Source organism: Cibotium barometz, chromosome 48, assembly GCF_041138505.1.
Source record: "Cibotium barometz isolate CiBa-2024 chromosome 48, ASM4113850v1, whole genome shotgun sequence".
NCBI lineage: Eukaryota > Viridiplantae > Streptophyta > Polypodiopsida > Cyatheales > Cibotiaceae > Cibotium > Cibotium barometz.
The window spans coordinates 4,160,001-4,187,389 of NC_141093.1; the positions used below are offsets into that span (position 1 = coordinate 4,160,001).

The 27,389-nt window shown below is 40.0% G+C and overlaps 1 protein-coding gene and 1 pseudogene across 1 annotated transcript; both read right to left on the reverse strand.

The window, feature by feature from the left end:
* Window positions 1-27,389, reverse strand: part of LOC147610718 (polyadenylate-binding protein 2-like) — a 205,369-nt pseudogene that overhangs the window by 138,783 nt on the left and 39,197 nt on the right.
* Window positions 1,780-7,236, reverse strand: LOC147610720 (scarecrow-like protein 14). Its single transcript, XM_086785185.1, has one exon. The coding sequence runs from the start codon at window positions 4,289-4,291 to the stop codon at window positions 1,832-1,834; it is 2,460 nt and encodes an 819-aa protein (XP_086641311.1). The 5' UTR covers window positions 4,292-7,236; the 3' UTR covers window positions 1,780-1,831.

Consider the following 27,389-nt stretch of genomic DNA (forward strand, 5'->3'; position numbering starts at 1 on the left):
GAAGGTTGGAGTGAGAAGAAAGTGATCCCAATCATCGACAAGACACAATTTCCTAAGAAAAATAATAATTGTTCAACCTACTTTATGGAAACTCTAGTATTTTTCTAAGAATCTTAACAGCCATTGCATTCCCCAAAAAAACTAAGGACGCAACTGGGTAGACAACCATTCATAGAGGAAACTTAAAATCGATCAATGTTAGATGCATTTTTCTTAAACAGAGGATTATTCCTGACCAACCTTCTTGAGTGCACCTGCATGAGGGGTTGGTAGGAGATGGATACAATGTGAACTGATGAAAGTTTTACAAGCTCTAGAATCTCAATTTCTACCCAATCTTAAAACTTTCTTTGTGTTAAGAAATGTGTGTACCTTGAGTCAAGGTACATGCATATGGCTTGAACTTTGAGGTACATGTATCCCTTGAGTACATGCATAAGCTAAGTTAAGCAATACGTGGCATATGCTAGGTTGAGAAACGTGCGTGGACAGTTATCTAGAAATAGATGTAGGATTAGTCATCTAGGTACAAATTAGTGTTCGAAAAAAAAACCGAGTTTAGTGCAGCTTGCACCTGCATATTTTGAAAAATACCTTCAAATGTAAAACTTGAAGGTACCTCAAAATTTTGAGAAGTTATAGAACAAATACCTTCAGATTTCAAGATTTTCCTTTATAAATAATTTACAAATTTTATATAATGGTTTTCCACTTTTTGGAAAAATATTTTTTCCCAAACACTAGTATGAACGTGCATACATTAATCTCTAGAAACAGTCAATGCTCGACTCTAAAGACAAAAACACACCCCTTGTCAAGGTACGTGCATTTACAAATAAGTACAAACATGAGTTAAATTTGGTCTAAATTCATGTGTCTCAATGTCTAGAAACATACAAGGATTGAGTAAATATGTTTTGACCAAAATGCGAGTGAATTGATCTTTTAAGAATGTGCATTTGTTGATAGTTATTGGCAATTATTCTTGTTGGGAGGATGGATCTAGTCCATCACTCAACAAGTGTGCCATTCACTAGCATTGAACCCGGGTTCCCATCATGGAATTTGATGGTTCTAGCAACTCAACTACACGCCTGAAGGCTATTGACAATTATTCTATGCGCATGCATAATTATTGTCACCTCATAAAAATAAGAGACTATTAGATAGATTAATCGTGTAGCATACTCTATCCGTCTCACTAAATCACACGAGGGGCCATGGGATGGACGACGCGAAAGTCAGGTGCACAAATTGAAACACGACAAGCCGTATGATTTCGATAAAAAGTGACCTCAAGCATGTGAGGTGAACTCGGGCAGTCCAGGTTTTGCGTGGGTTGGGTTATAAGCAAGTCGCACGTCCGTGGAACTACGAAATGCGTGTAGCGTAGCGGTAGAGCATTCATGCAGCCACATGGCTTCGAAACCCAAGAGGTGAATTCGAGCGAGTTGAGGTAAACACGGATGGCCTTGAGTAAAGATAGGCCTCGTGACACGACTTCCTCACCGTCAATCCCATGGTCCCCCCTTCCCAAAAATATCATGTGTGATTTAGTGAGGAGGATACTCTATGATTATAATTACGACATGTTCTATGACTACATTTCTGAGGAGTCAACAGTGTTATTCGTGGGTCAAAGTAAAAGGCACCCACAACGAGTCCCGACGTGGGTCCAGGTACGCTATACATCATGGTGGGTCGGCGCCGTGACATAATTTTCAACCAATCAAAATAAAGGCGTAAATGTATTGTATTCCGGTTTTACAACTGAAGTATATGAAAAATCAGATACTTAACATCTCAGTCAGACATGCTTACCTCTGGCGGTTTAAAAAACCCTCTTTTTTTTTTCTTCGAGCACTCTGTGGGCCAAGCTGGGCTTCCAAGCGGAGATTGCCAGAGGAGAGCGGCCCTTCCAACCCAACAACATCCACCGGTTGGAATCATCGTGAACGTCGAAATCCCTGTGATACTGATTCTTCGCATGGAACTTGGCTCTGGACAGAATGGTGGTAGAGATGGGCATCTGCTCGAAGCCAGCTCTCTGGATGCGAGCCTGCCACTGCTTGTAGGTCTCGGGCCTCTCCACCCTGTCAACACCCTCGCAAGCCACAACGTTGAGAATCTCGCGGCCGAAGACGTCCCTCTCCACAGTCATCCTCTCTGGGCTTTCGCCCCACGTGCTGTCCAGCATGTCGAATGTGCTGGAGTAGTATTGGAGGGCCTCCCGGAAGCGAGAGATGAAGAAAGGCCCGTTGTATCCTGCGCTGAACACGCCGACGACAAGAAGGTTAGGGTTGAGGCTACGCATCCTGCCAAGCACCTTCTGGCGGGGGCTAGATTCGGAAACGCTCTCGTCCAGGAGGTGGCGGAGCCTCTTCATGCAATTCACCACCAACACCTCGCCTTGCTGGAGCTGGAGCGAGGCGGGCTCTACATCCTCCCACTTGCTGGTGGCAATGGCGTGGTATTCGAAGGGTACGTTGTAGGTACTGGCGTACTCCGCCAATCGCCGGCCTGTGTCCTCCACTTTTTCGGCCGGATTGGCGCCCGGCTGCGGGAACTCAATGCCCGTGATGACCAGCATAGGGGGGCCCCCTTTGCGGTCTGCGAGCGCGTTGATCAGGCAGGGCCATTGCAAGCCGTAGAGAATGCCGTAGTCCACGACGTGGAGGCGCGAGGCTCCCTCCGCAGCCTTGAGGATGCTTTGATTGGCGAAATAGTGCATGAGCTTCCCGTAAGGGCAAACCTCGAACCCCATCCTGGTGGACTTGAGCAGCTTGGCCGCGGATGGCCTGCTGTTGGATAAGGCAGTGTAAAGGAGGCCGCCCGTCCCGTACATGCGGGCCACCAACGCTTCGCTGCAGTAGTGCGCCACGCGTTGCAGCCCATTCCCATTTGGAGAAGCACCGTGCTGGCGGAGATCTTGCAGAACCTCATTGGCTTTCCTCACATCTCCCCCCGCAACAGCCTGAGCGCAGCTCACCAGTAGATCCCTCAGATCCACAGACCCCACTGCCGCATCCCCATTAGAGGTATTGACCTTGACTTTCTCCTTGGAACTGCCCAGTGCTGAATATTTTGTCCCGTCTCTTGTTAAGCTCCTTGGCAACAATTTCCCAACATAGAGATTTGCGTAATCTGCTTCTACCTTGAGATCTTCGTTCTTCACAAACGAGAGATCACCGTCGGTAGAGCTCCTACAATTTGCAATATGTTGAACAAGGCCGTTGTCCCGTTGCTGCCCTCCCCTGTTACTATGACCACTGCGGCCAGCAGCAGCAGCTGTAGTACCTTCTTCTTCCCAAAGGTATCTTGTGTTGTCCAGCTGCACCCCTGAGTTGGAAGCCCTTACATCTTCCAATCCCCCATGACTAATCAAGCTTCCTGCATGGTTGCCCTTCCTCTGTAATAATAGCCTCTCTGTCTTGGCAGTATCTGAGGTGGAGGAAGCTTCAGCTACATCTGAACTCATACTCACTTGAACACAAGGAGTGGCTAACACATTCACCTGAAGTGGACTATTTTGAGCATTAAAAAAGGATTCACTATACGAGAAAACTGTAGCACCAGCTGCACCGCCATCGTCCTCAAACTTTGCAGAGAACTGGGCAGAAGATCCCTTTGTTTCTTCCTGCTGGAAGTGTGAGCTGTTGCTCGCTGGAAGTGGAGTGGAAGGGCTTGAATCGAGAAAATGATCGATCCATTTGTACTCATCATCCCTTTCCAGAAGCCTCTTGATATCTTCACTTGGACACGGATGAGAGGGATCCTCACTAGAATTGACAGAAGAGTCGGGCGAGTGCTCACCTACGATCTCGTAGAAGCCGTTCACAATGGCCTGGTAGGCGGTGCTGTCCTTCTCCATACACAAGCGATCCTCCATCCCCTCCTCCATGAGCATCTCGTTGATGTAGTCTAAAACAGGGTCCATGACCACATCCTCTTCAAAAGGGGCAATGCCTGAATCGCCCATGTCATCCTCACTGCTGGTACTGTGCAGGACAGCCTCTATGTCTACATGAGAAGACCCCTCAGGGGCTAAGAAGCCGCTATTCTGTGCTACAGGCATGCTATTTGAGAGATCTGCTTCCATAGCAAGCTCGGAGAAGGACCTGGTCTGATGATTGAAGGGAGAGTTACAGTCCTCAGCCCAATATAGGTTGGGGGTTGAGATGCTTGAATATGAAGAAGAGTACATGGAATCATAACTAGACTCTGTGGTCGCTTGTCCGTTGAGCTGATCAAGGAACCAGACCTGTTGGGAAGAGAGATCAGAGGTCTCCATGACACACCGGCCACTTCATGGAAGGCTCGAGCACAGAAGGAAGTAGTCTTCTCAACGGAAGCTACGCTCGGGATTTCCTCAAATTTTAGACCTTGAAACTTGGGCCTCTTCACGTTGGAAGAACCAATCGAAATAAAGAAGTTCAAACTTTAAAATAGAAAAAAAAGTAGCAAATTTCAGTTGTACAAGTCTTTTAAAGTTCCGTGCTCACTAAAAACCCGCTTTGGACCTAAAGGAAAAAAATTTGTCTAATCATTTTTCAAAGAGAAAATTTGATCCTAAAACTTGATATTCAAGGTAGGACAAAAGTCTTCCCTTTTCTTCAAGGGTTATGTATGAGTATGTCCTTACTTCACAAGGACATAAAATATATATACTATATACTATATACCCAAGTTCTAGCCGTTGCAAGACCCCACCCCCCAGGGGCGTGGAGTGATGGTAAGAGGAGACGCCACTGCCCTTTTGCTTGGTTAGTTATTAAAGAAATGGTGGTGGTGCGAGTTGCGTGATCGGTTATGTGTCAATATGCATTAGACTCGCATTGGACTCTTGGAGGTATTCTCAATGGGTACAAAATGGGAAAGTGGCAGGAAATTTGAGTTGGTCTCGACTGTGAGTGGTTATTTTATGCAAATAGCTTTGTTTGGCAACATACTAAAAGAGGATTAGTTTTAGAGTTGTGTTTTTTAAATGGTTTTTGGTTAGCTAAGAGCTTCTCTTTTAAAAACCAAAATGATTGTTGCTTTGGCTTTGAAAAACCGATGTACTTAGAAAACCGGCCTATAATAGAAATCCGGTGTATTATTGTTTTGGCTTTGAAAACCGGCCTATAATAGAAATCCCGGCTTGAATTAGAAGTGGGGGGTTTTTTCACTTGCTTAAAAAATCATTTTTCATGAGCACTGTTTTAAACCGAATGAAACTAAATTTTCTTTCTCCCCCCTTGAACGTTGAACCTTCACACCAGTGTCTTGAAAAAATCGTCCTTAGGTGTAATTATCATGGCTCAGATTGAGATAATTTTGCCTAGTTTTCAATTTAAAGATTCAAAATTTTCAAGTTTTAGTTATAGAACTGATTAATCTATGCATTTTTTCAATAAAAATCGGTTGGGCTTGAAGGTCATCCTTTTTTCAAAGGTTAGAAAAATGTTTATTTCTGACACTGCTTCACACAGATTTATACGCACATTCGAAATAAGAAGTATCAAGATACAAAAGACATCGACTTTAAGTAAATGACTGTCTCTTTAAACCTTCAAATTCAAATTCTACCCCATGGACCAATGGTCAACCTCCTCGAACCTTCTCCTCCTCTTCTAGAACCTCCAAATTTTGCCATGTGGCAGCTTTGTAAACTCTTCCTTTATAGTGTGTGTGTGTGTGTGTGTGTGTGTGTGTGTGTGTGTGTGTAGAGAGAGAGTGAAAGAGATTATGAAATACTCTCTCTCTCTCTCTCTCTCTCTCTCTCTCTCTCTCTCTCTCTCTCCCCTCTACATCAGTGGTTGTTGGAAATTATTTCATCCCTAGATGGACTTTCCCATGCACATTCATGCTTGTATCTTGCTCCATATGAAGCCGTGTATATGCATCTAGGCACTACATTTTTTTAACCTATTTTTAGGCATCATTGTAGCTTTTTTATGCATTGTTGGCCAGTCCTTTGATTTTCTATTGGCCAGTCCTTTCCCACCTATATAAAGGTGGCTAGGCTTAGCCTCATTCTCAGATCTAGTTTCACCTTCTACAGTGATAGGCAACACCTACGGGACCACCCTCATGCTGCTCCACGTCATGTACAACCTGCTCTGGTGATATTCAATAGTGATCTTCTTTTCTCCTTTATGCTTACTGTCCATACACAGTGTTGTACAGTTCTTGCAGCATTACTTTGTGGGTATCATTGCATAGTACCCATTCTTTCATGGTATCAGAGTGGGAAACATCTACATGGACCTCTGTTTTTCTTCCCCATGTTGATGTTGATTGTTTACAGCATATAGGAACTATTCACTTGCTATGTTTTTCATCAGTAACTTGCGTTTTTTTCCTGTGGCGCTACGGGACTGCCTCAAGTGCTGCATTTTTTCTTCCTTCAAAGCTTTGTTTTTTCTCTTCGAGGTGATGGCTTTTGGAGATTGATCACCATTCTCCCCTCTCGGGGATTCTCCTACTCACAGTAGGAAAATCACCATTCTCCCCTCTCGGGGATTCTCTTCTCTTCCCCTACTCACAGTACACAGGTGTCCTCTACACAAATACCTATTCCCTCTACCCAAATTCATGTGCCCTTACCCACTACTTCTTCTTCTCTCTTGTATCCAGTGCCATTTACCCATCCCACCACTATTGAGATGTCAAGCTCCATATGTGCTGACACTCACGAGGCGCCTGCATGACCGTTCGACATTTATATCACTGGCGGGTTTGGTAGCTAGCACCGACATTTCTTCACCAGAGATTCTACAGCTAGACTACACCGATTAGTCCACATCTACCCACTCCACTTAGCGTGTTCACATTATGGACCGCTTGTATATACTCTATTATGTGTGTTAGAGTCACTTTATCTTCTTTGTAGACCTCTTTTGTTGTGTGAAGAAGGAGAAGAATTTTTAGCCTCTCACCTTGTGTGTTCTCTTCTAGGGTTTGTGTGAGTGTGTATGTGCTTGCAAGAGCTCAAGCTCTCTTCTCCCCTGCATCTTTTCATGGTACCAGAGCCTAGTTCATGCTAAGGGTTGAGCGGCAAGCAAGAGAAGTACAGGAAGCGGTACAAGGGTAAGAGCTTTATCTACTCTTCCCCCTTTGTCTTTGGCTACTACATGTCAAGAGCTCTTCGGGAGGCACCGACAACAAACGAACTCTGATTGAGGAGCTTCATAGAGAGCAACGATTAGATGTACATCATCCACACGTTTAACATACAAAGTGCTTTCTGTTGGACTATTCTGAAAACCATGTGCAGTCAAATATGCATGTATCTTTTCATACCAAGCTCATGGAGCTTGCTTTAAACCATATAAAGCCTTTTTCAACCTACACACTTTGTTTTCCTGCCCTCTTTGAACAAAACCACAAGGCTGTGATACATACACCTCCTCATGCAAATCTCCATTCAAGAACGCAGTCTTTATGTCCAACTGATGTACATTCCAACCATTATGAGCTGCCAATGCACAAATGCTACGATGTCTTTGATTTGCCTCATTAGGACTTACATTTGAATTCCCACCTGTAAATAGAGGCAACAACATATCAAAGACATCCCGTGAGCTCACACTTGTCTCTTTGGTACATGATAACAAAGGCTGCACAGTATCTTCCACAAAAACATCTTGACTAATCAAGATACGCTTTGACTGTGGATGATACAATTTGTAACCCTTGCTCTCAGCACTGTAACCAACAAAAATGCATTTGACAACCTTATCATCCAATTTTCTACGTTGTTGCACAGGCACTAAAGCATAGGCCAAGCAACCAAAGACACGCAAGTGACCAATAGAAGGCTTCTTGCCATGCCAAGCTTTGTATGGAGTAACAGACTGCAAGGCCTTAGTGGGACACCTATTGAGTACATATACAACACACATGATAGCCTCAAACCAAAACGTATGTGGCAAAGCTTGGCTCTTGACCATACATCGTGCCATCTCCATAAGTGACCTGTTTTTCCTCTCAGCAACACCATTTTACTGAGGGGTATGTGGCACTGTACATTGGTGTTTTATCCCACGACTAGCCAAAAATGCATCAAACTCTTTAGACATGTACTCCCCCCCTTGATCAGAACGAAGGGTGCCCACAGTACAATTGGATACATTTTCAACCATAAGCAAAAACTATTTGAAGCACAAAAACACTTCGGACTTTGCCTTCAGTGGATATACCCATGCATGCCTTGAGTAATCATCAATGAAAGTCATGAAGTACAAGTGTTTACCAAATGACGGAGTTTGCATAGGCCCACATACATCACTATGTACAAGTTGCAATTTGTGAGTGGCCCGCACAGAACCATCCTTTGGAAACGCAGAACGCTGCATTTTGCTCGAAATACAGCCTTCACAAACATGTTTCAATGGTGCCTCAAGAGGGGACAATGAAGCAAGCATATCAAATTTCTGTAAACGCAACAAACTAGCAAAGTTCAGATGACCAAAACGAGCATGCCATAGTTTTGCATCTGAAACTGCCTTTTCATCAGAAACTGCATTTGTTGAATCTTTCACACACTTGTCATAAGAATTGAGCCTATACAGTCCACGAAACAAGGTGCCAGATACAATAATCGTATCACCAGAAGTCAAATCATGAACAGTACATCTGTCATCCATAAATTTGACTACAAGTCCAAGTCTAGCAAGTACAGAGAGACAGACAATAGATTCTTCTTTATCCCTGGCACATACAAAGCATCTAAAAGTGTGAAAGCACTGCCATTTGCAGCAGTAAGCATAATTTTACCAATGCCCTTCATTGGGTAAGAAGCATTATTGGCACATATGACAGTATTCGCATTAGGGACAGCCTCAAGACAAGTGAACATATCACGATGCGAGGTAATGTGCTTTGTAGCACCATTGTCAAAATACCATATATCAGAGTCAACAGAAACTGCCAAACATGCATCATGTACAGATGGGTCATACTGGCAATACACGCTAAATGCCCATTCTGTATCCTGCACAACATTTGCAGAATCTACATTTGTAGAAGCATCCGCTATTGTGGCTGCATTTGACTCTTTCTTCTTTGCCTCTTTAGCCTTTAGCTTAGGGCAATTCTTAATGACATGATCAGTTACCTTACAATAGTTGCACTTGATTTTTTTATTGCCTTTATCAAGAACCTTCTCAGACTTATTGTTGCTACATGTGGAAGGAGAAGAAGTTGCAGACCTACTAATAAGAGAAGAAACAGTGGAAGGGGCTGCCTTACCACTTCTTCTCTGCTGGGCACTGCTGGGCATCAACAAATGCCTGATCAACTGCACGCTGCCTGGCCCTGTTTTGCCTGGAGTGTGTTTCTTGCAAGAAATTGTTGACTAAAGTATCATACTTGACAACATCAGGTCTGTCCTTAGTAACAAGTCTCCACGTAGAAGCAAAAGTCTGATATGACTCAGGTAAAGCATCAAGAACAGTCTGCACAAGAGAATGATCAGGAATAATCTCACCTGCAGAAATCAACTGTTCCTTGAGATCTTTAATCTCAGCAAGAAAAACATTTATATCATCATCTTCCTGCATAATCTTTGATTCTAGCTCTTTATGCAGGTAAGAGATTTTTGCCTCGTTACGATGATGTGCATACAAACCAGCTAGAATATCTCAAGCTTGTTTTGCTGTTTTAGCTGAATGAATATGTGGGGTGATGTTACGTTTGATAGAAAGTGTAATCAAGGCATGAGCCTGCGCATCTTTACCATCCCAACAAGCTTGTTCAGTAGTGGGTAAAACAGCAGCAAACAACAGTAGAGCTGCTAGAACCTACAACATCCTCAACAAATCCTACATCCACAGAACCTGGACATACATCCATACCCTGCACAATGTTCCACACTCCTTTTGCAACCAAAACATGCTGCATCATGTATGCCCAAAGTGGGTAGCTGTCTCCATCCAATTTGTCATCAGCAGAGACAACATGCGAAATACATCATTGCTGTTTTCAGCCATGGCCACTGACTGAAACTGATGCAAAAGCTACCTATAATGAAGCAAAGACTGAATAGAAAACAACTCGTGCTATGTAGCACGGTCCACAATAGAATACGTATGCCTATTTTGCAGAAAATTGCACCGTCAAAGTTTCTGCACAAAGTGATGAAAACACCTGTACAGAACTTGTAATGCAAAAACGGAGCTCGAAACAACCTCAGATGCAATTTCAGAGAATGGAGAGCCCTACGGGATTATTTGCAGAGTATAGGGACCTGCAAGTGCTCGTGAAAGCTAACCTCAATCGGAGAACATGAGTCGGAGGGTGCTAACAGCGTAGCCTTGGGAGCCGATGCTTGCTCTGATACCAATTGTTGGAATTAGGGTTGCAGGAAAGCACACAAAGCTTGGAGAAGAAGAAGCAAGAATGCACACAACACACAATGTATTAGATTGTGTCAATGTACAAAAGATAAGTTAGCCCTAGAATGATGGGCGTATATACAAGCCGGGGGAAAAAACCTCCTAAAGAGGGAAAAAGTACCTCGGTGGTCCTAAGTGTGTTCACACACATCACTACCTATATATATGGCAACACTTATCTTGAAGCTTATAAGACAAGCACTCACAAATCTTTGTTATCCACTCCCTTTTTCACATATCCAAAAGCATATGACTATATGCTTATCAAAAGCACACAGATGTCATCCACTCTATTTGACATGCCCATATGCCTATACTTTTATTAAAAGCATAAGTGTACCTCCAATTTTGTATCACAAACCTAATAAAACAAAGTACTAGCATCATACACCTAATAAAACAAAGTACTAGTCTATTTTTGTATCATACACCTAATAAAAGCATAGGTGTACTACCTCCAATTTTATATCATACACCTAATAAAACAAAGTACTACTCTATTTTTATCATAAATGTATTCTCACTTCTCTTCCTCAAAAGTGTATTAGTATGCTTGTCTTGAATCTTGTTCATAAACCAAGTACTCATATATCTACGCACACTATCATGCACTCTATTTTTCACCACTCTAAAATCTTACGACTATAATTTTATTAAAAGCATAATATGTGTCTCACCTTAAAAAATGCATTATGAAAATCCAAAATAAATGGATGAGAGACTTTGACAAAGGAATTGAGCCAATTTGTAGAAAATTCAATAATAGCTCATGATTTAAAAAAAATTTCATTTTCTTCAATTGTCAAACTTTATGAAGAGTGAAATTATAAATATCTATTTTTTAATTGAATAATACTTTTTTTCACCAACTCGATTTTATTACTCCAGGCAGCAAACAAGTGTCCCATTTCGCGAGATATGTATCTAGATAAAGCAGAGTCTCGGTAATTGGATCTGGGTCATCCAGTTAGGGAGAGATTTTCTTATATGATATTGAACTTTCATTAAAAATTTGTTTCGTTATTTAATCTAGTGACGTCCCACCACACCAGAATGGATTGAATAGATATTAATAAGTTTCAAGCAACATATTATAGATAAGAAAATCCTTAAATGGGGAACGGTTCCGTCTCATCCATCTATTTCTATGAACCAGAAGCCTAAAACGAATAAATTGCTCTTGCAAATCTTTGAAGTATGTATGTTTCCTAAAATAAGTTTCCCGACCATTGGATTACCTTTGATTTTGTATCATATACCTAATAAAAGCAAGTACTAATCTATTTTTGTCATAAACGTACTCTTGCTTCTCTTTCTCCTCAAGTATTAGTCTATTTTTGTCATAAATGTACTCTCGCTTCTCTTGCTTCTCTCCTTTTAGCTAAACTTATTAAAATTTTATTCTTTTACACTACTAGGTCTCATGCACATATATTAAAATATTGAGGTTGATAACCATACCTTAAAATAATCAACTCAAAGACTACATAGTCCTTTCAATTGGTAATAAACATAAACATATGCATGCACTCAATTAATTTTCTACCATGATGTAAGCATATAAAAAATCTAAATATTAAAATAGTTTTAATATTGAAAAAAGAGGCCGATATTAAAGGCATTACAATAGTTTATATAGCTAAAGATAAACTATGTATTTCTTGAATTTACTACAAAGTTACTATTGATTATAACTGCAACACCTCATGTCCCTTAATAATGCACTTATGGGGAGGTAGAATTGATTGTTATCATGATAGTTGATTCTTTAGATACAAGCTCATTTGAAGTTGCCTATTAAAAGTGCTTAGTAGGATTCTTAATTAGTGAAACCTCATGTTAATTGCATATGAAGGAGGATAGTTTATGTGAGAGATATGGAAAGGCCCTAAGCAAGTAAGTCCTCACCATGGGTTGAGAGAGAGAGAGAGAGAGAGAGAGAGTATTAACATTTATAAATAACCAAAATGACCCAAAATTTAGCCAAGATTTGGAGGGATTTTGATTGCTTTGACTCTTTTTCTTGAACTTTGGTTATAACTTATGATTTGATGTTCTCTCTCGAATCTTCCTTGACCAAAGTCTTGATGATTCTAAGAGTCTTTTGTAGATCTTGATTCATTCCTTCTTTTACCTTTGCCATAATTGATTATTTATGTGGGTTCCCCATTTTCAAGCTTGGTTTTTTTCTAAGGTTGCAAGATTAAAGAGAATGCATAGAGAGGGAGAGCTTGAGTTCCTTGCAAGTAAACACATACATATAAGAGAGAGCAAGGCATAAGAGAGAGATGGATGGCTGAATTTTCTTCTATCTTCTTCTCTTCTCTATAACCATAAACTAAAGAGAAAAAAGTACATACTATCTGAGAAAGTACTCTCAAACTATAATTTAAAAAGGTCGGTCCATAATATGAACCTGACTACATAAGCTGGTGCTATAACTATGCCATAACTCTAGTGCTCCAATGTGGATGTTGCACAACTTGTCATCCACCACACTAGCCGCATATCAACCATGCATCGATCGTGCTAGTGGCATAAGTGCAAAAGCTATCACCCATGTGCCTCATCAATGTCTCATATCTCAACACTCTCCCTCAAGCTCAACTCCACACTGTACTCCAAGTAAGCTCTAGACCTGTGGAGCTTCTCTGTACCCAATGCCTTTGTGAAGATGTTAGCCACTTGCTTCTCTGTGTGGACATAAACAAAATCCACATCTTCTACGAGACCTTTGGAGCCTCTTTATACCCAATGCCTTCGTGAAGATGTCAGCCACATGATTCTTTATGCTGACATATACCAAATCCACATCACCTTCTAGAATCTTCTCCCTTCACAAAGTGATAATGCATGTTAATGTGGTTCATAAGGGTTCAGGCTTGATTAGGGTTAGGGTTTACAATAGCTAATGGAGGCTCAAAAATGAAAGCCATGGTTATTGTATTGGAGAAGGTGACACTGAGATAAAGAGAGAAGAGATTGAAAGCTATAGAGAGAGTGAAAGAACACGATTCAATATTATATGATATTTTTCTTTATTGATTCAAGGAAGTACAAGTCCCTTTTATAAGTACAAAAGAGTTCTAGCTAACATCATAGGTTTCGTAAAGTACCTTTTAGAGGTACAAAAGAGTTCTAGCTAACATCATAGCTTTTGCCACATCATAGCATAATATCTAGATATTGTTGTGACCCCTCTAAGAGGTGGTTCACACACAAACTTAGTTCCTCACTCTAAGAGTGGGTTCACACACATGACAAAGGGAAGACCTTGATTCCGAACAATACCCTCCTCAAGGGATTACCTCATACTGTGTCAAGGATAAATCTAGGTCATGGTTTCTCATGCTAGTTTTTTGGTCAAGGATAAATCACATAAATCTTAGTTTCACTTGCTAGTAAGGGGTCCCTTGGGTAGAGTACACATGGGATCAGGCCACTTACACACACAACTTACACGTGGCACTCCATTTCACACCACACAATATCTAGCACTTTTAGAGTGCTTTCTCACACACTATAAACTGAGCTTACATATTTCAACACCCCCTTTTAAGTGAGGTGCTATCACTCACCCATACACAAATTTACCATTGCATTGATGCAAATGTTATCTGTCTTAACACTCCCCCTTAATGTGAAATTGGAGTGTCATCTCAAGTGCACCTAGACTTCCCTAGGTCACTCATGCATGTGTCAATCCATGTCTGGAATCCACTAGACATCACTTTGAGTGTGCCACAATGCTCGATGGTGAACCCATGTGATGAGCCAATTGCTTGCAAAATAATCTCAAATACTAAGGCCGTGATTTACACACATGCACTTAATGCCTATTGAGCTCCCGTGTAAGCTCGTAGACTATAGCGGAACCTCATAAATCATGGGTGAAAAAAATTACATAACATTTTGGAGAAACCCGAGCTATGGATCTATGTGAAATCTTATACATTTTGGCCTTTATTGGTTAAAAAAACCTTTGTGTATGTGCATCCACCCTTGCATTTATTACTAAGGGTTATGCTTATCTTTGAAGTATGAACATAAAGACTTTATTTGTGTGCTGATATAGGCTTGAATCTCTCCATGCCAGACTTTTTCAAAGTTAGAATTTTGCAGCCTTTATGTTGTTGCGTGCCACAGGGACCCACACGGCAAACATCTACTTCAACGCATTCTCTGCGTCTCTGCACCAGTCAGCTCTCTATATGCCATAACCAAGCTTGGCTCATGCTACTCTAAATCTCCTTTCCTAAGCTTGAAATTACCATGTGCAAATTCTCCTGAGCTTTTGACCATTACTAAAAGCATGCTTCCTCTCTATGGCGGAGTCACCTTCAAGATATGCTCTCTACTATGTTTCTTTAAGGACTACATTGACCTCTACGTGTTGCTTTGAACTAGCCGGGGCAATGCCCTCTTTATAGCTTTCAGATATGCCCCCTTTGATAGCCAATTTGAGCCATCCTCTTCTATACACTGCTCTGGGAGACACCCGCTTAATTTTCTTCTGCATCTTTCTACAATCCAAGCTTCTACGAGCTGATTATTGTGTACTTCTCTACTCTTGAGTTGTGCTTCACCTTGCTTTGATAGCCTTCTTTGTGAGTCTCCATTGACTAATAGAATGGCCTATGTTGTAACCTCCCATTTGAGCTTCATTTGTAGCTTCTCTGCTATGCAACTCCTTTGCCTATATGATGAACCTCCTTCCAAGGTTCCACCATAGCCTCGACAAGCATGCATCCAAGTGTCCTTACTTCAAAGCTTATCCATAGAAGTGATAGGTGCAAACAATGTGAAAGTTGTCAAGGCTTCTACCCAAATGCCCATATTCCATGAGCATCACATTCAAGCTTCGCCTCACCCAATGAGCTAAATATTGGATTATATTTTTAGCCCTTACTTACTTGCCCCATTCTGGACAAGTGTGCACCTTTATATATGTGTCATTGTCCATGCAAGCAAGATCCATGGGATTCTTCTATCCCATCACATATAGCTATTAGCAACCCTTCCAATTTGAGCATTCTATGCTCAATCCAAAACATGAGGCAAAATACTTCACAAAGTAACTTCTTGTACGATGATTGGGCAGCTTCATTTGTGTAGACGGTGACTCCATTTTCATCCCCAATGATGTGAAAACTCCACTTGAACTTGATAATGGTAGCTTCTTATTCTCTCCTAATGCAATCTAAGTGATATAATGAGTGTGCATATGTTTTTTCTTAATGGAAATAGATTAAACATAAATATATGCTTAATCAAATAAACAAGCCAATAATGTAAATACACATCATCATATGTACATAGATAGAACCATGATTAAGAACCCACCCTAGCTTCGATACCATGTTAAAGTTTTTAATATACGAGGTTAATCATGGTATTGTGCAATAGATTAAGCATACACTATGGTTGGTTGAACCACACCAAGAACTCCATGGCGAGAGAGAGAGAGAGAGAGAGAGAGAGAGAGAGAGAGGTTGCACACTTAACAATAAATTTTCTTCTATTGCATATGCTCCATACACATGATGCTTTGATATTAGATAGCTATTGACCCATCTAACTTTACATGTGGCACTCCACTTCGAACATAAGTGCCCAAAACTCACACCAAACAATATCTAGCACTTTTAGAGTGATTTTCCACACTTATTATAAACCGAGCTTACATATTTCAATAGGATATGGGTGGATGCATGGTAAGGTGTTACACTTTGGACCACTAGAAATAGTGATTTTTGGGGTGTGGTCTGCAACTTGAAAATGAACTTTCAATTAGGAAAAAAATGAAAATAATTTGAAAACTAAGAAAATAAAATCAGGTAGTACATAACTGAAAAGACAGTGGGGGATAACTAAAAGTGGTGGGGTAATTATTATTTTTCGCATGCATTCTCTATGTGCACTATCTTATTTGAAAAACTGAGAGTCAATAGATCTCCTCTCTCTTCCTCTACCCTACTGATAGCTTCATTAGGGCCAAAAATGTTAAAAAAAAGGGCTGCATTTTAATCACTGATTAAGCTTTAGGCCAATAGAACGTTTAACTACAAATATGACATTAGGTGTCATATCCACTTTTTACTAGCTTCACTAGTTTTTGGCTATTTTAGTGGGTCATCACCACTTTAATGTGATATGGTGTGGCTATTTCAATGTCACTTTAGTAGGTTCCAACTTCAAGGTCCTGCTCCCATGTACCAAATGTTAGTACTTCAAAAAATAAAAATTTGAAATTTAGGTCCCTCCCAAAATGAGTAAATGCATTTAAAATTCCCTAATCTACCGTGATTGCACCTCCTTCTAGTCGTAATTTTACATCATCCTCTCCTCTATTCATCATCTAATAATGTCGAGATAATAGTCTAGCCCGAGGCGCACTCCTAATGCCATTTCATCATGCATCTTTCATAATGTTAAAGATGATCAAGATGTGTGGAAAGATATAAACTTCAAATTAAATGATTGGGTGACTATGTGACCATCATGCAAAGGTCCTCATAGGATAAAAAGGCAAAGAAGAGGCTTAGTACAATACCATTGGAAGGGACGTATCTTGGAATTCAAGATAGCAAAAGATGGGTGGAATGAAAAGATGCAATATGCAAGAGACATGCACATGCATCCTTCTACTCCAGCATCTACATTGCAAGCTCATTGTAAGATATTTTTTGTAAGTTTATTTATGTTCTTAATGATTCTATGGTTTATTTATATATGTTGTATATGTGATAGATGTTTATCTGTCAACAAGAATTGAATGGAAACCTATGGAGTCATTTCACCAGGACTTTCGAAGCCATTCATGCTGATCTTGGGAAAGTATTATTTTTCGATCATCCATCTACTTTTTTCATTAACAAATATTTTTATACAACGCTAAGTATATTGTCCCTACAAGACCAGAAGTTTATGGAAGACTAGAGAGTTTGGCTATACCAAGCCTAAATTCATAAGATTGGGAATTTCTAGATAAAGGTACTCTATTAGCATTTAAATCCAAGATTGTCTTGGATATTCAGAAGTCTATGAAAGTAGGAAGGATTAGGCTATCATGGTTTATACCTCTCCATGTATTTGTGACATCTTTTCAAGAAGCAAACATGAAGAGGTGTAATGGACGGCGGCCGATCTCTGTACAAATTAACGAAGAGTCACAACCAGTCATACTGGAACGTCAAGCGGTGCTTGTAAGCCTGCTATAAATTGTATGAAATACATGAATAAATCAGCGAGAAGTTATTTGGTCTGTGCAATCTTTGCCATGTTCTGTGTTCACAGCATATTTTATTCTTGAAGATTGTTCTTTCTCAAATTACACAGTAGTTAACATCGTTTATCCGTATTAATCTTATCATTAATTATGATGGGTAACACATGGTGACCACGATCATCGGATCCCCGGTGATTTCATGCACATGTGCTCTCAAGGTCCGCCGCGTCACCGATTGTTCCACGTACCGGAGGACCACGTCATCGAAGAGGCCGTAGTACTATTCGTGCGAAGCGTGATGGTGTTGCATCCGATGGGGAACCGCAAACCAGTGAGGATGAATTGGTGCCCTCACTCAACCGTAGACGAGCTTAGTCGTTGCCTGTTGAAGTGGGGCAAAGTGCAGTTATTGTGTCCGAGAAATCGGAGAAAGTAATACTAGTGTCCAGAGTACTACAACGGGAATGGACATGCCGAAAAACATTAGCCAACAAAGGGGATTGAGCAATGAGACTCTCAAGGTACCGAGTCTGACTTTGACTCTGGAAATTCCATCTTTATGGCAGTATCCCATCACTATACCGCTCGGACAACTATTGGAACTGGTACGCGTGCATTCAGAGATCAGGTTATTAACCAAAGGAAACAACATGTGGAAGAACCACAAGCCATGCAATGCAGTAGATGGAAGGCCCGCCGGTGGATGCGGTACCACTATCAGATACTTGTATTCCGGCAACTACACTACAATATAGAGGTCATCTGATTGATCAAGTGCTGCTGGATGGTGGGTCTGGAGTCAATATTATCACCACTGCTACTTGTCGAAAGTATGACTTAATGCAATGGGAGGCCACACCTTTTCTGGTTCGAATGGCAGATCAAAAACGGGTGCATCCTCTGGGAATTCTGTGGGATATGGTGGTGGAATTGGCTAGAATACAGTTTCAGTTGTCTTTAGTGGTTCTAGATATGGAAGGAGCAAAGGCTGATTTTAATTTGTTGCTGGGATGGCCTTGGCTCTGCAGCCGACAGGCAAAAGTTAAGCATAATTGGGAAACAAATGTGCTGATATTGCGCGGGGAAGACGAAAGTTATAGAAGTAACTCTAGAAGAGCGGTGCCCGTTGTGGGATGCTACTAGACCAATCATTGCCGAAACCGTCAACATGGTAGAAGGATTGGATGATGATGAGGAAGCGGAGTTTCTAGCAATTAATGATCTGGTGTCACTCTATGTTATTGATATTGAAGAAATACAACAAGGGTATCATTTTACGAAGGAAGCCACAACAAGTGAAGTAGAAGGCTAATCAGAAATTTGCTGATGAATTGGCCGAGTTGGACATAAAGAAGATACTGCTGCTGTGGCAGGAAAGGAATTTTGAGAAATAGATGCAAATAGTGGACGAGGGCCAAGGAAGAGGAATTGTAGATAGTAAATTTGGGTGAGCCGTCGGAAGACAAACCTGTGAAGATTAGTGTTGCTCTTCCACTCGAGTTTCAAGAAGATTTGATTCACTTGGCAGGAATTCAAGGATGTGTTTGCATGGGATTACTCGGATATGAAGGGTTTGGATCCGAAGTTTTAACAACATAAGATCAATTTGAAGCCTGATGCAATATAGGCAGCAGAGATACAGAATGAATCTCGCATGTGGCCAAATAGGTTAAGGAAGAATTGGATAGATTGCTACGAGTGGGATTTATTGCTCCAGTGGATAAAGCAAAATGGATATCCCCAATTGTTATAGTACCCAAGAAGAACAAGAAATTACGAATTTGTGTGGATTACCCCGCAAGCTGAATGTGGCCACTATTTCGGATCCCTTTCCTTTGCCATATATTGATGTAGCCAGCCATGACATTTACTCTTCATGGATGGGTTCAGCGGGTATAACCAAGTGCGGATGGCACCGGAGGATCAGGCTAAAACCACATTTATTACAAATTGGGGAGTGTTCATCTGTACTGTTATGTGGTTTGGACTCCTGAATGCTCCATCCACCTTTCAGTAGGACAAGCAGGAAATTTTTGGAGATTACTTGCTGGAGTTTATGCGGGTATTCTTGGATGACTTCAGTGTCTTCAGTGAATTTTGTAAGCATTTGATGCATTTGTAGTTATGTTTGCTGAAATGCCGGGAGGCTAGGTTGAGCCTCAACCCACTGAAGAGTGTGTTTGCGGTAAAAAGTGGCATGTTACTAGGCCATATCATCTCTAAGGACGGCATTGCGGTGGATCCCAGTAAGGATGCCCCCGGATTGGGAGCAGGAATTTCATGTTTTTGTGGATGCCTCGGATACCACAATAGGTAGTGTTTTGATGCAAAAGAATGGGGATGGGTGGTTCCAACCTGTGTTTTATGCCAGCCGCCCCAGCTATCCAATGCTGAAAAGAATTATTCAGTGAGACAGAACGGGAGTGTCTTGGGATGATTTATTCTGTGAAGAAATTTCGGCATTATTTGCTGGGGCGTCCATTCATTTTTCATGTGGATCATTCTGCATTACTGTACCTAGTGAAGCAACATAATCTGAGGAGATGATTAGCATGATGGGTGTTGTTGTTAGGAATTTGAGTATACTGTGGTGTATCGACCACGTAGTTAGCATGTTATAGCCAATGTTATGCAGCCTCTTGAAGGGCACATACTGCATTGCTAGCCCATCTCATCTTTCCCAAGCTTCCACTCATCATAAATCTGTCTCACAACTCTCATGAATGAAAGCTTGGGTATGAGTAACTCAACATGTTTCTAAGCCCTCCTTATATCTCTTAAGGCATTCATGTGCTGGTTGATCCTTTTTTAAGCTTCTCCTTTGCTACTTTCTCTACCAAACCTGGACTTGGTCCAACTATCCTTGTTGTTTTCTTTGTTCTAGCCATTTATGGCCTGTCAATTATACATAAAAAGAACTAAAACACTCAAACTAAATAACCAAAAGTCTAGGAAAGATGATGAACTTTTTGAGACATGCACATGCACACCACAAAAAAAGAGCAAGAGATATAGGACACATCTATGCATATTTTTCTTGACTAATGGAAAGATGACGCGATTACAACGATTTGATAGCACCTAAACATTTATATCACACTGTCTTTCCATAGCTTATGTGTGTGAATGTACTTATTTCTCCCTTAGGATTATGGTATAGTGTAACTCATGTTATTCACAAACATGGAAAACTGAATAATTTGTTACTCTTCCAAAGGTAAAAATTGGCTTACAACTATTGAATTTCATTTTGCATTATGCTGAATGCTTATTTAGCTACTCCAAAATGCATGTTCCCCAAATGCCTATTTAGCTACTCCAAAATGGTATACAACAAATTGGAGAATGTCATAATTTTTGAAATATGCACACAACAGAAAAAGAGCAATAGAACTAATAGATACAAGATACATCTATGCATATTTTTCTTAACTGATGGAAACATGGCACGATTATAACATACGATAGCACCCACAAATTTCTATCACACCATTCACAGTCATAACTTTTAAATGCATCTAAGAAGCCATGTGTGTGCCCTGTATCCAAATGCACCATTGTGTGGCTTGATGATGAGCTATAGATGATCATCATGCCCAACTCAGCTCTATCTCACCGTTCACAGTCATAAGTTTTAAATGCATCTAAGAAGCCATGTGCGTGCCCTATATCCAAATGCACCATTGTGTGGCTTGATGATGAGCTATATAAGATGATCATCATGCCCAACTACTCTATAATTCTATCACGCCGTTCACAGTCATAACTTTAAATGCATCTAAGAAACCATGTGTGTGCCCTGTATCCAAATGCACCATTGTGTGGCTTGATGATGAGCTATGGACGATCATCATGCGCACCAACTAGTCTACAAGCAAGGACCCCCAACTAGGAGTAGGGGTGGAGAGATGAGATTACAATTGATGATAAATGGGACCAACTTGGAATTAAGGGGTAGGCATTGCTTTGTTTTTGACTTATAGTATATTCAACTTGGCACTATTAGTAGTTCTCAAGAAAGGTGGTGGAGAAGGGTTTTCAATGTGCAGTACTCGCCCACTTTGCTCAGCGAAACCCTAGGCCTCGGTTGTGCACAAGAGGGGTGCGCGCTATGGCAGCAAGCTATGCTATACGCCGATACTTGCGGCAGACTCGGTTGCAGGCTTGGTGCACATAGGTGGATAGCAAAGTGGTGGCACCGGCGCTGGAGATGTGGACTGCTTAGCATAAATAAAGGAGAGACAAAAGGAGGAGCACACTGGCAAATCACCTCCTTTGTATAAATACTTTGCTCTTCTTCCACATAGAATAACGCCGTACATAATGCAATCCCATCCTGCTGGTTTCACACCATTATTTCATCAATTGACCTGTCGTCATCACATTCATCCTAGCCAGCACTCATGCACCAACTATGCTTTTCTTGCGCCTTGATTTGCCTAGCTTCCAGTGCGATGAAAGAGCAATGGAACTGATTCAAAACTTAGCATCGTGATAGCCAACCCAGCTTATTTTGATAACATGGAACTCATTCAAAGCTTAGCATCATGTTACAGGCCGACACGCGCCCCTTATCTTCATCACCTTCTTATTTTAGATCCCTAATAGTAATATGAGATGGAGAGTTTGAGCATTTTAGAGAGAACATGGCATTTTAGAGAAAACGCCCTTGCGCATTTGAGAGAAAACATGGTATTTTAGATAAAAACAGTATCCTGAACAACCAATAACAAATAGAGCGTACGCACTTGATGGAAGGATGGTGCGGTAAGGATGTTCTTATAGGCGAGCTTAATAGCTATCGTGCCATATATCTACTGGTTGTATGATCAAGAGCTGGTGTAGGTGAAGAAATGCAAAGAGTGCATAATTTAGGACCAAGAGCTCATCTTTCCACAATATATGGCAAAAAATGAAAAAAAACACCCCACTTATTTATAGAGGGAGCGTGGCTCAGGACACGTGGCTGTACGGCTAACAATATCCATACGGCTGCACGTGGAAAGCACAAGGCATGCGTATGTGACGTGTATTCACACGTGCGAGCGTAAGTGAAAGGTGTGACTCGCACATGTTAGTACACGTGTCATAGTGGCCGTCCTTTCACACATGCGAGCGTCCTATCCCACGTGTGTGCATCCTTTCACACATGTGAGTCGCACGTGTTCAAAAGGATAGGCGAATTAAAGACTTATATAGATACATGATGGACGGCATATTAAAGACACTCTCCTCTAAATATAGATAAAAGAGACGCATTTAATATAGCTATTTGTCTCTACTATTTTAGTTAAATCACTTTGATTAAGAAAGTTAATCCAATCCTTATATGGCCCTTTTTTTTTCATTTTTGGTCCTAATGCTTGAGAAAATGTCTACATCTTCGGCAAGTTAACTCAAAGGGCAGGCGACGAAGATACAAAGGTGACCTTTCTCTCTGTGTGTGTGTGTGTCTCTCTCTCTCTCTCTCTCTCTCTCTCTCAAACACACACACACACACACACACACACAAAGCACCATACCCTCACAAAGGTGTGCACATGGTCAAGGCAATGCACTGCGCACACCATGGGACCCCTTACTGTAAGATTCCTCCCTCCAGCTTTTTAGGTGTATAGGTGTAAGAACATTCCCTTTTGATCTTATAATTATTCCCCTCTCTGAAATAAAAGAAAGATCATGTTTTACCTTGTTTTGGCCTGGAGAGAGAAAATATCTAGAGGGAGGTAATTTAAAATTGAGATATTTTTGGATATAAAAATCCTCCTAGTGTCTAAAATGGTTTTCCCTGAAACAGAAATTCAAAAGAACTTTCCAATGTGCAATTGGAATTAATTGAAAATAGGTATATAGGACCTTAGCCTAAGGGTCCAGATTTTCAAAAACTTTTGTGTTATGGTCCAATTAAGGTTCCTATGGGCCAATAGGATTAATCCAAGTGTTGGGATGAGATAAATCTAAATAATAAAAGAAAATACCCAAAAATGAGTAAATGCTCACATAAGATGAAGAGATGACTGAGTACAAGGTTTATTAGTTAAAAATTAAGAGATATTTAGAGGAAATGATTATATTTTGACAACTAAGTGTGGGGATCTTCCCTCATGAAGTAGGTGCCTTTTTCTCATCATTACCCTAATTTTTAATCAATAAAATGAGATATTTTCATCTCTCCTCTCTCCTATTTCAAGACTAGATCTAAAAAGTAAGCTGAACTGACCCAAAAATGGTCAAAAATTGACCAAACTGATCTGAAAAATTCTAGAATGAGTTTGCTTGGTTAGAGGCTCACTTTTTCCTATAAATAGAAGCCTCCCTTTTTGTAAAAGCTTAATGGTGTTTATGCACTGTTACTCTACTCCTGTCCTGAGCCATCTACATTGAATTTTTTAATAATTCAATTGTTTTTGGCCTAATCCTCTCCAAAGTGAATTGGTGGCCACTCTGGCTTCAAACAGGAGTAGAACCCTCAATCCCTCAAGCCAAAGGAGAGCTTACAAGCTCCATGTAAGCTAATTTTCTTACTTTGTTTATGAATTTTAATGAAAATTCTATGGTTTTCTTGATTTTTATGTTTTGCAAATGATTGAATTAAATTCAAATGCTATGACTTTGATGAAAAGGCCACCCCCTTCTCTTTACATTCCAACCTAACTAAGTGATTAATTAAACTCTTCTTATTGTTTACTTTCTTGAATTTAGAAAATTGTGTAGATTAGAGTTCTATAATTCTAAATTGGGTTAATTAAGTTAAGAGAAGAAAGATAAAAAATGAGAAATGGTCAGCCATACAAAGGAGGTTATGGTAAAATTTTCCAGAATTTTGAGAAAAAGAAAGTTTGTTTTTAAGTTATTCCAAAAGAGTAATTCCCACCATTTTTGCATCTAAAAGAAATCTTCTAATTACTCCATGTACATATTCACCTATGAATATGCATGGATATCACTGATATTAATTATTAAAATTGTTTCTATGCATAGAAAGATGCATAATGAAATTTCTTTTATTGCAAAAGTGTTATTCTTATTAAATTTGATTTTTATGCATAGAAAGATGCATAAAGGTATTTTTTTAATTACAAAAGTGTTATTCTTATTAAAATTGATTTTTATGCATAGAAAGATGCATAAAGGAATTTTTTTAATTACAAAAGTGTTATTCTTATTAAATTTGATTTTTATGCATAGAAAGATACATAAAGGAATTTTTTTTTGTTACAAACGTGTTATTCTTATTAAATTTGATTTTCATGCATAGAAAGATGCATAAAGGAAATTTTTTAATTATAAAAGTGTTATTCCTATTAAATTTGATTTTATGCATAAAGGATTTTTTTAAAATAAAAGTGTTATTCCCATTGAAGTTGATTAGTTTTATATCAAAATTAGAATTCTCTTAAATTCTATGTTTAAATTCTATGAGTATTTGATAAATGAATAATTAAATACTCTAAGTAAGAAATTTCTATCGTTTTATATTCTCACGGATTGTAAAAAGAAAATTCACGAAATATATCAAGATTGAAATATTTAGATAAATGATTAATTTATTCCTCATTGGAATTCGTAACTAATTTAGAAATCAATTAAGTGAATATTCAAAGAAAGAAAATCACTAAAATACTAGCTGAATTATCAAACCTTTTCGAGAAAGATAGTTCCAGAAAAATCTTATCCGACTCGAACCTTGAATCAGATTATGACCAAGACCAAACTCTTTCTTCAATTTCGAGGAAAGAAAGTGTGACTAGTTTAGAAAAATACACTCAAAACTCCGCCAAATTTGAAACTAAGTTTGAGACCCTTCAAATTGATATGTGGATCAAGGTTATAGAATTCGAGGAATTTTGGTATGAAAATTTTGAATTCCGATCAAGAAGTATTGGGGATACTGATTCAAGAAATACTCCTTGTATTCAAAAGAAAATCAAAATGAAAACTCACATAGAAACCCTGTTTTCCTAAAAGACTTACGCTAGAATGCTGGAAGGAGCATTTGGTATATGTTTTTCTAAGGGAAGTTTGGTTACAGTCAACTGGCGGGGAGTGTTCAAAGGACGGCTCACATGGCAAAGCCTGCCCAGGTCTTAACCAACCTCGGTATGGTTGAAAAATGGTGCACTTCCGGTACGATGGGCGAGGGCCGACGAAGTGGTCCTAAGTGAATAGATGTGATGACATGTGAATCAGATAGATGTGAATAGATGTGATGACATGTGAATCAGATAGATGTGAATGAATGGATGAGATTTGATGGATGTGGATGTATATGAAAAAATGGATGTGGATGTGTGTGAAAGAATGTGATGTGATGTGACATGAATATATGTGGATGTGAAGTGATAGATATGAATGTATGGATAGATGTGGGTAGTTGTACATGTGAATGATTAGATAGATGTGAATGAATGAGATGAGATGTGTATGAATGAGATATGATGTGGATAGATGTGATGTGATGTTATGTGGATAGAATGTATGTGATGGGATGGTGATGAGAATGAATGTGATGGATATGAATGAATGTGATGTGATGGATGTGAATGGATGGAGGTGATGGGATGTGAATCGGGATAGATGTGAATGAATGAGATGTAAGGTAAAATGAATGAGATGTGATGTGAATGGATGAGATGTGAATCGGGATAGATGTGAATGAATGAGATGTGAGGTGAAATGGATGTGATGTGGATCGAGGTAGATATGAATGTATGAGATGTGAATGAATGTGATGTGATGAGATGTGGATATGGGTAGATGCGAGTGGATATGGGTAGATGCGAGTGGATGAGATCTGATGAGGATAAATGAGGAAAGATGTGATGAGATGAAAATGATGTGATTGGATGAGAATAGGAATACATATGAAATGGATGTGGATTAAATAATGTGGATTGATGTGGAACAATAAGGAAAGACGAGAGTTTGTTATAGAAACTGTATTTATGACTGTTTTTAAATGATTGTTTTATGTCAAGATTGTTGGGGAAGCATTTTGACCGTCTTGTGAATGAGGTTGTGGAGACCTATCTGATAAAGCTACAACAGCTCACGGAGAGTCAATGGAGGACATCTCACGTAGCAAGGTCAGCCGAGGTCTTGACCAGCCTCCGTTCGATTTAAATGGTGAGCTTCCAGTATGGTGGATGAGGGACCAAGGAAGTGGCCTATGAGTGAAGCGCTAGGTGACCTGCAAAGGATCCTAGAGGGTGTTGACCATACGGTGCTCGGGCTCTGGGGGGTCATCGAAGATACCCACACATGCATCGGGGAAGGTATTTGGATCAAGGAGTAAGAGTTGTTTTCGAATTCGGGCATGGATCTGGTTGATTGACCTTGCTAGTCCTCAACGGATGAGTCCATGGCTCTTTTATATGGATTTGTTGGTGATCTTCAAGGGAGATTCCATTTTGATTTTTATAAGTGAATATATTGCCGGGTGCTATGAGCTAGGAACTATCCAAAAGGCCCCTGATGAGTGGATAGGTGGTGAGCGTTCTGGTTGCCAATGATACCATAGGTACACCGATGAAGGAAAAATTAGAAATTAGGATTCAACTAGATATTTTGGAGGATTATGATCAGTGATATTATAGTTTCATTAAAAGATTGTTTTAAAGACAGCTAAATCTGTGAAAAAGGCAATTTCATATTGGGTGTGTAAGTGGTGTGACTAGTTTTAAGTTTACATGAATATTCGGCTAGGGGGCCTGGGAACTCTTTTCCCTGGTACCCGGGACAAAACCTAACCAAATTCTTAAATGGATCCCATCACCACAGTG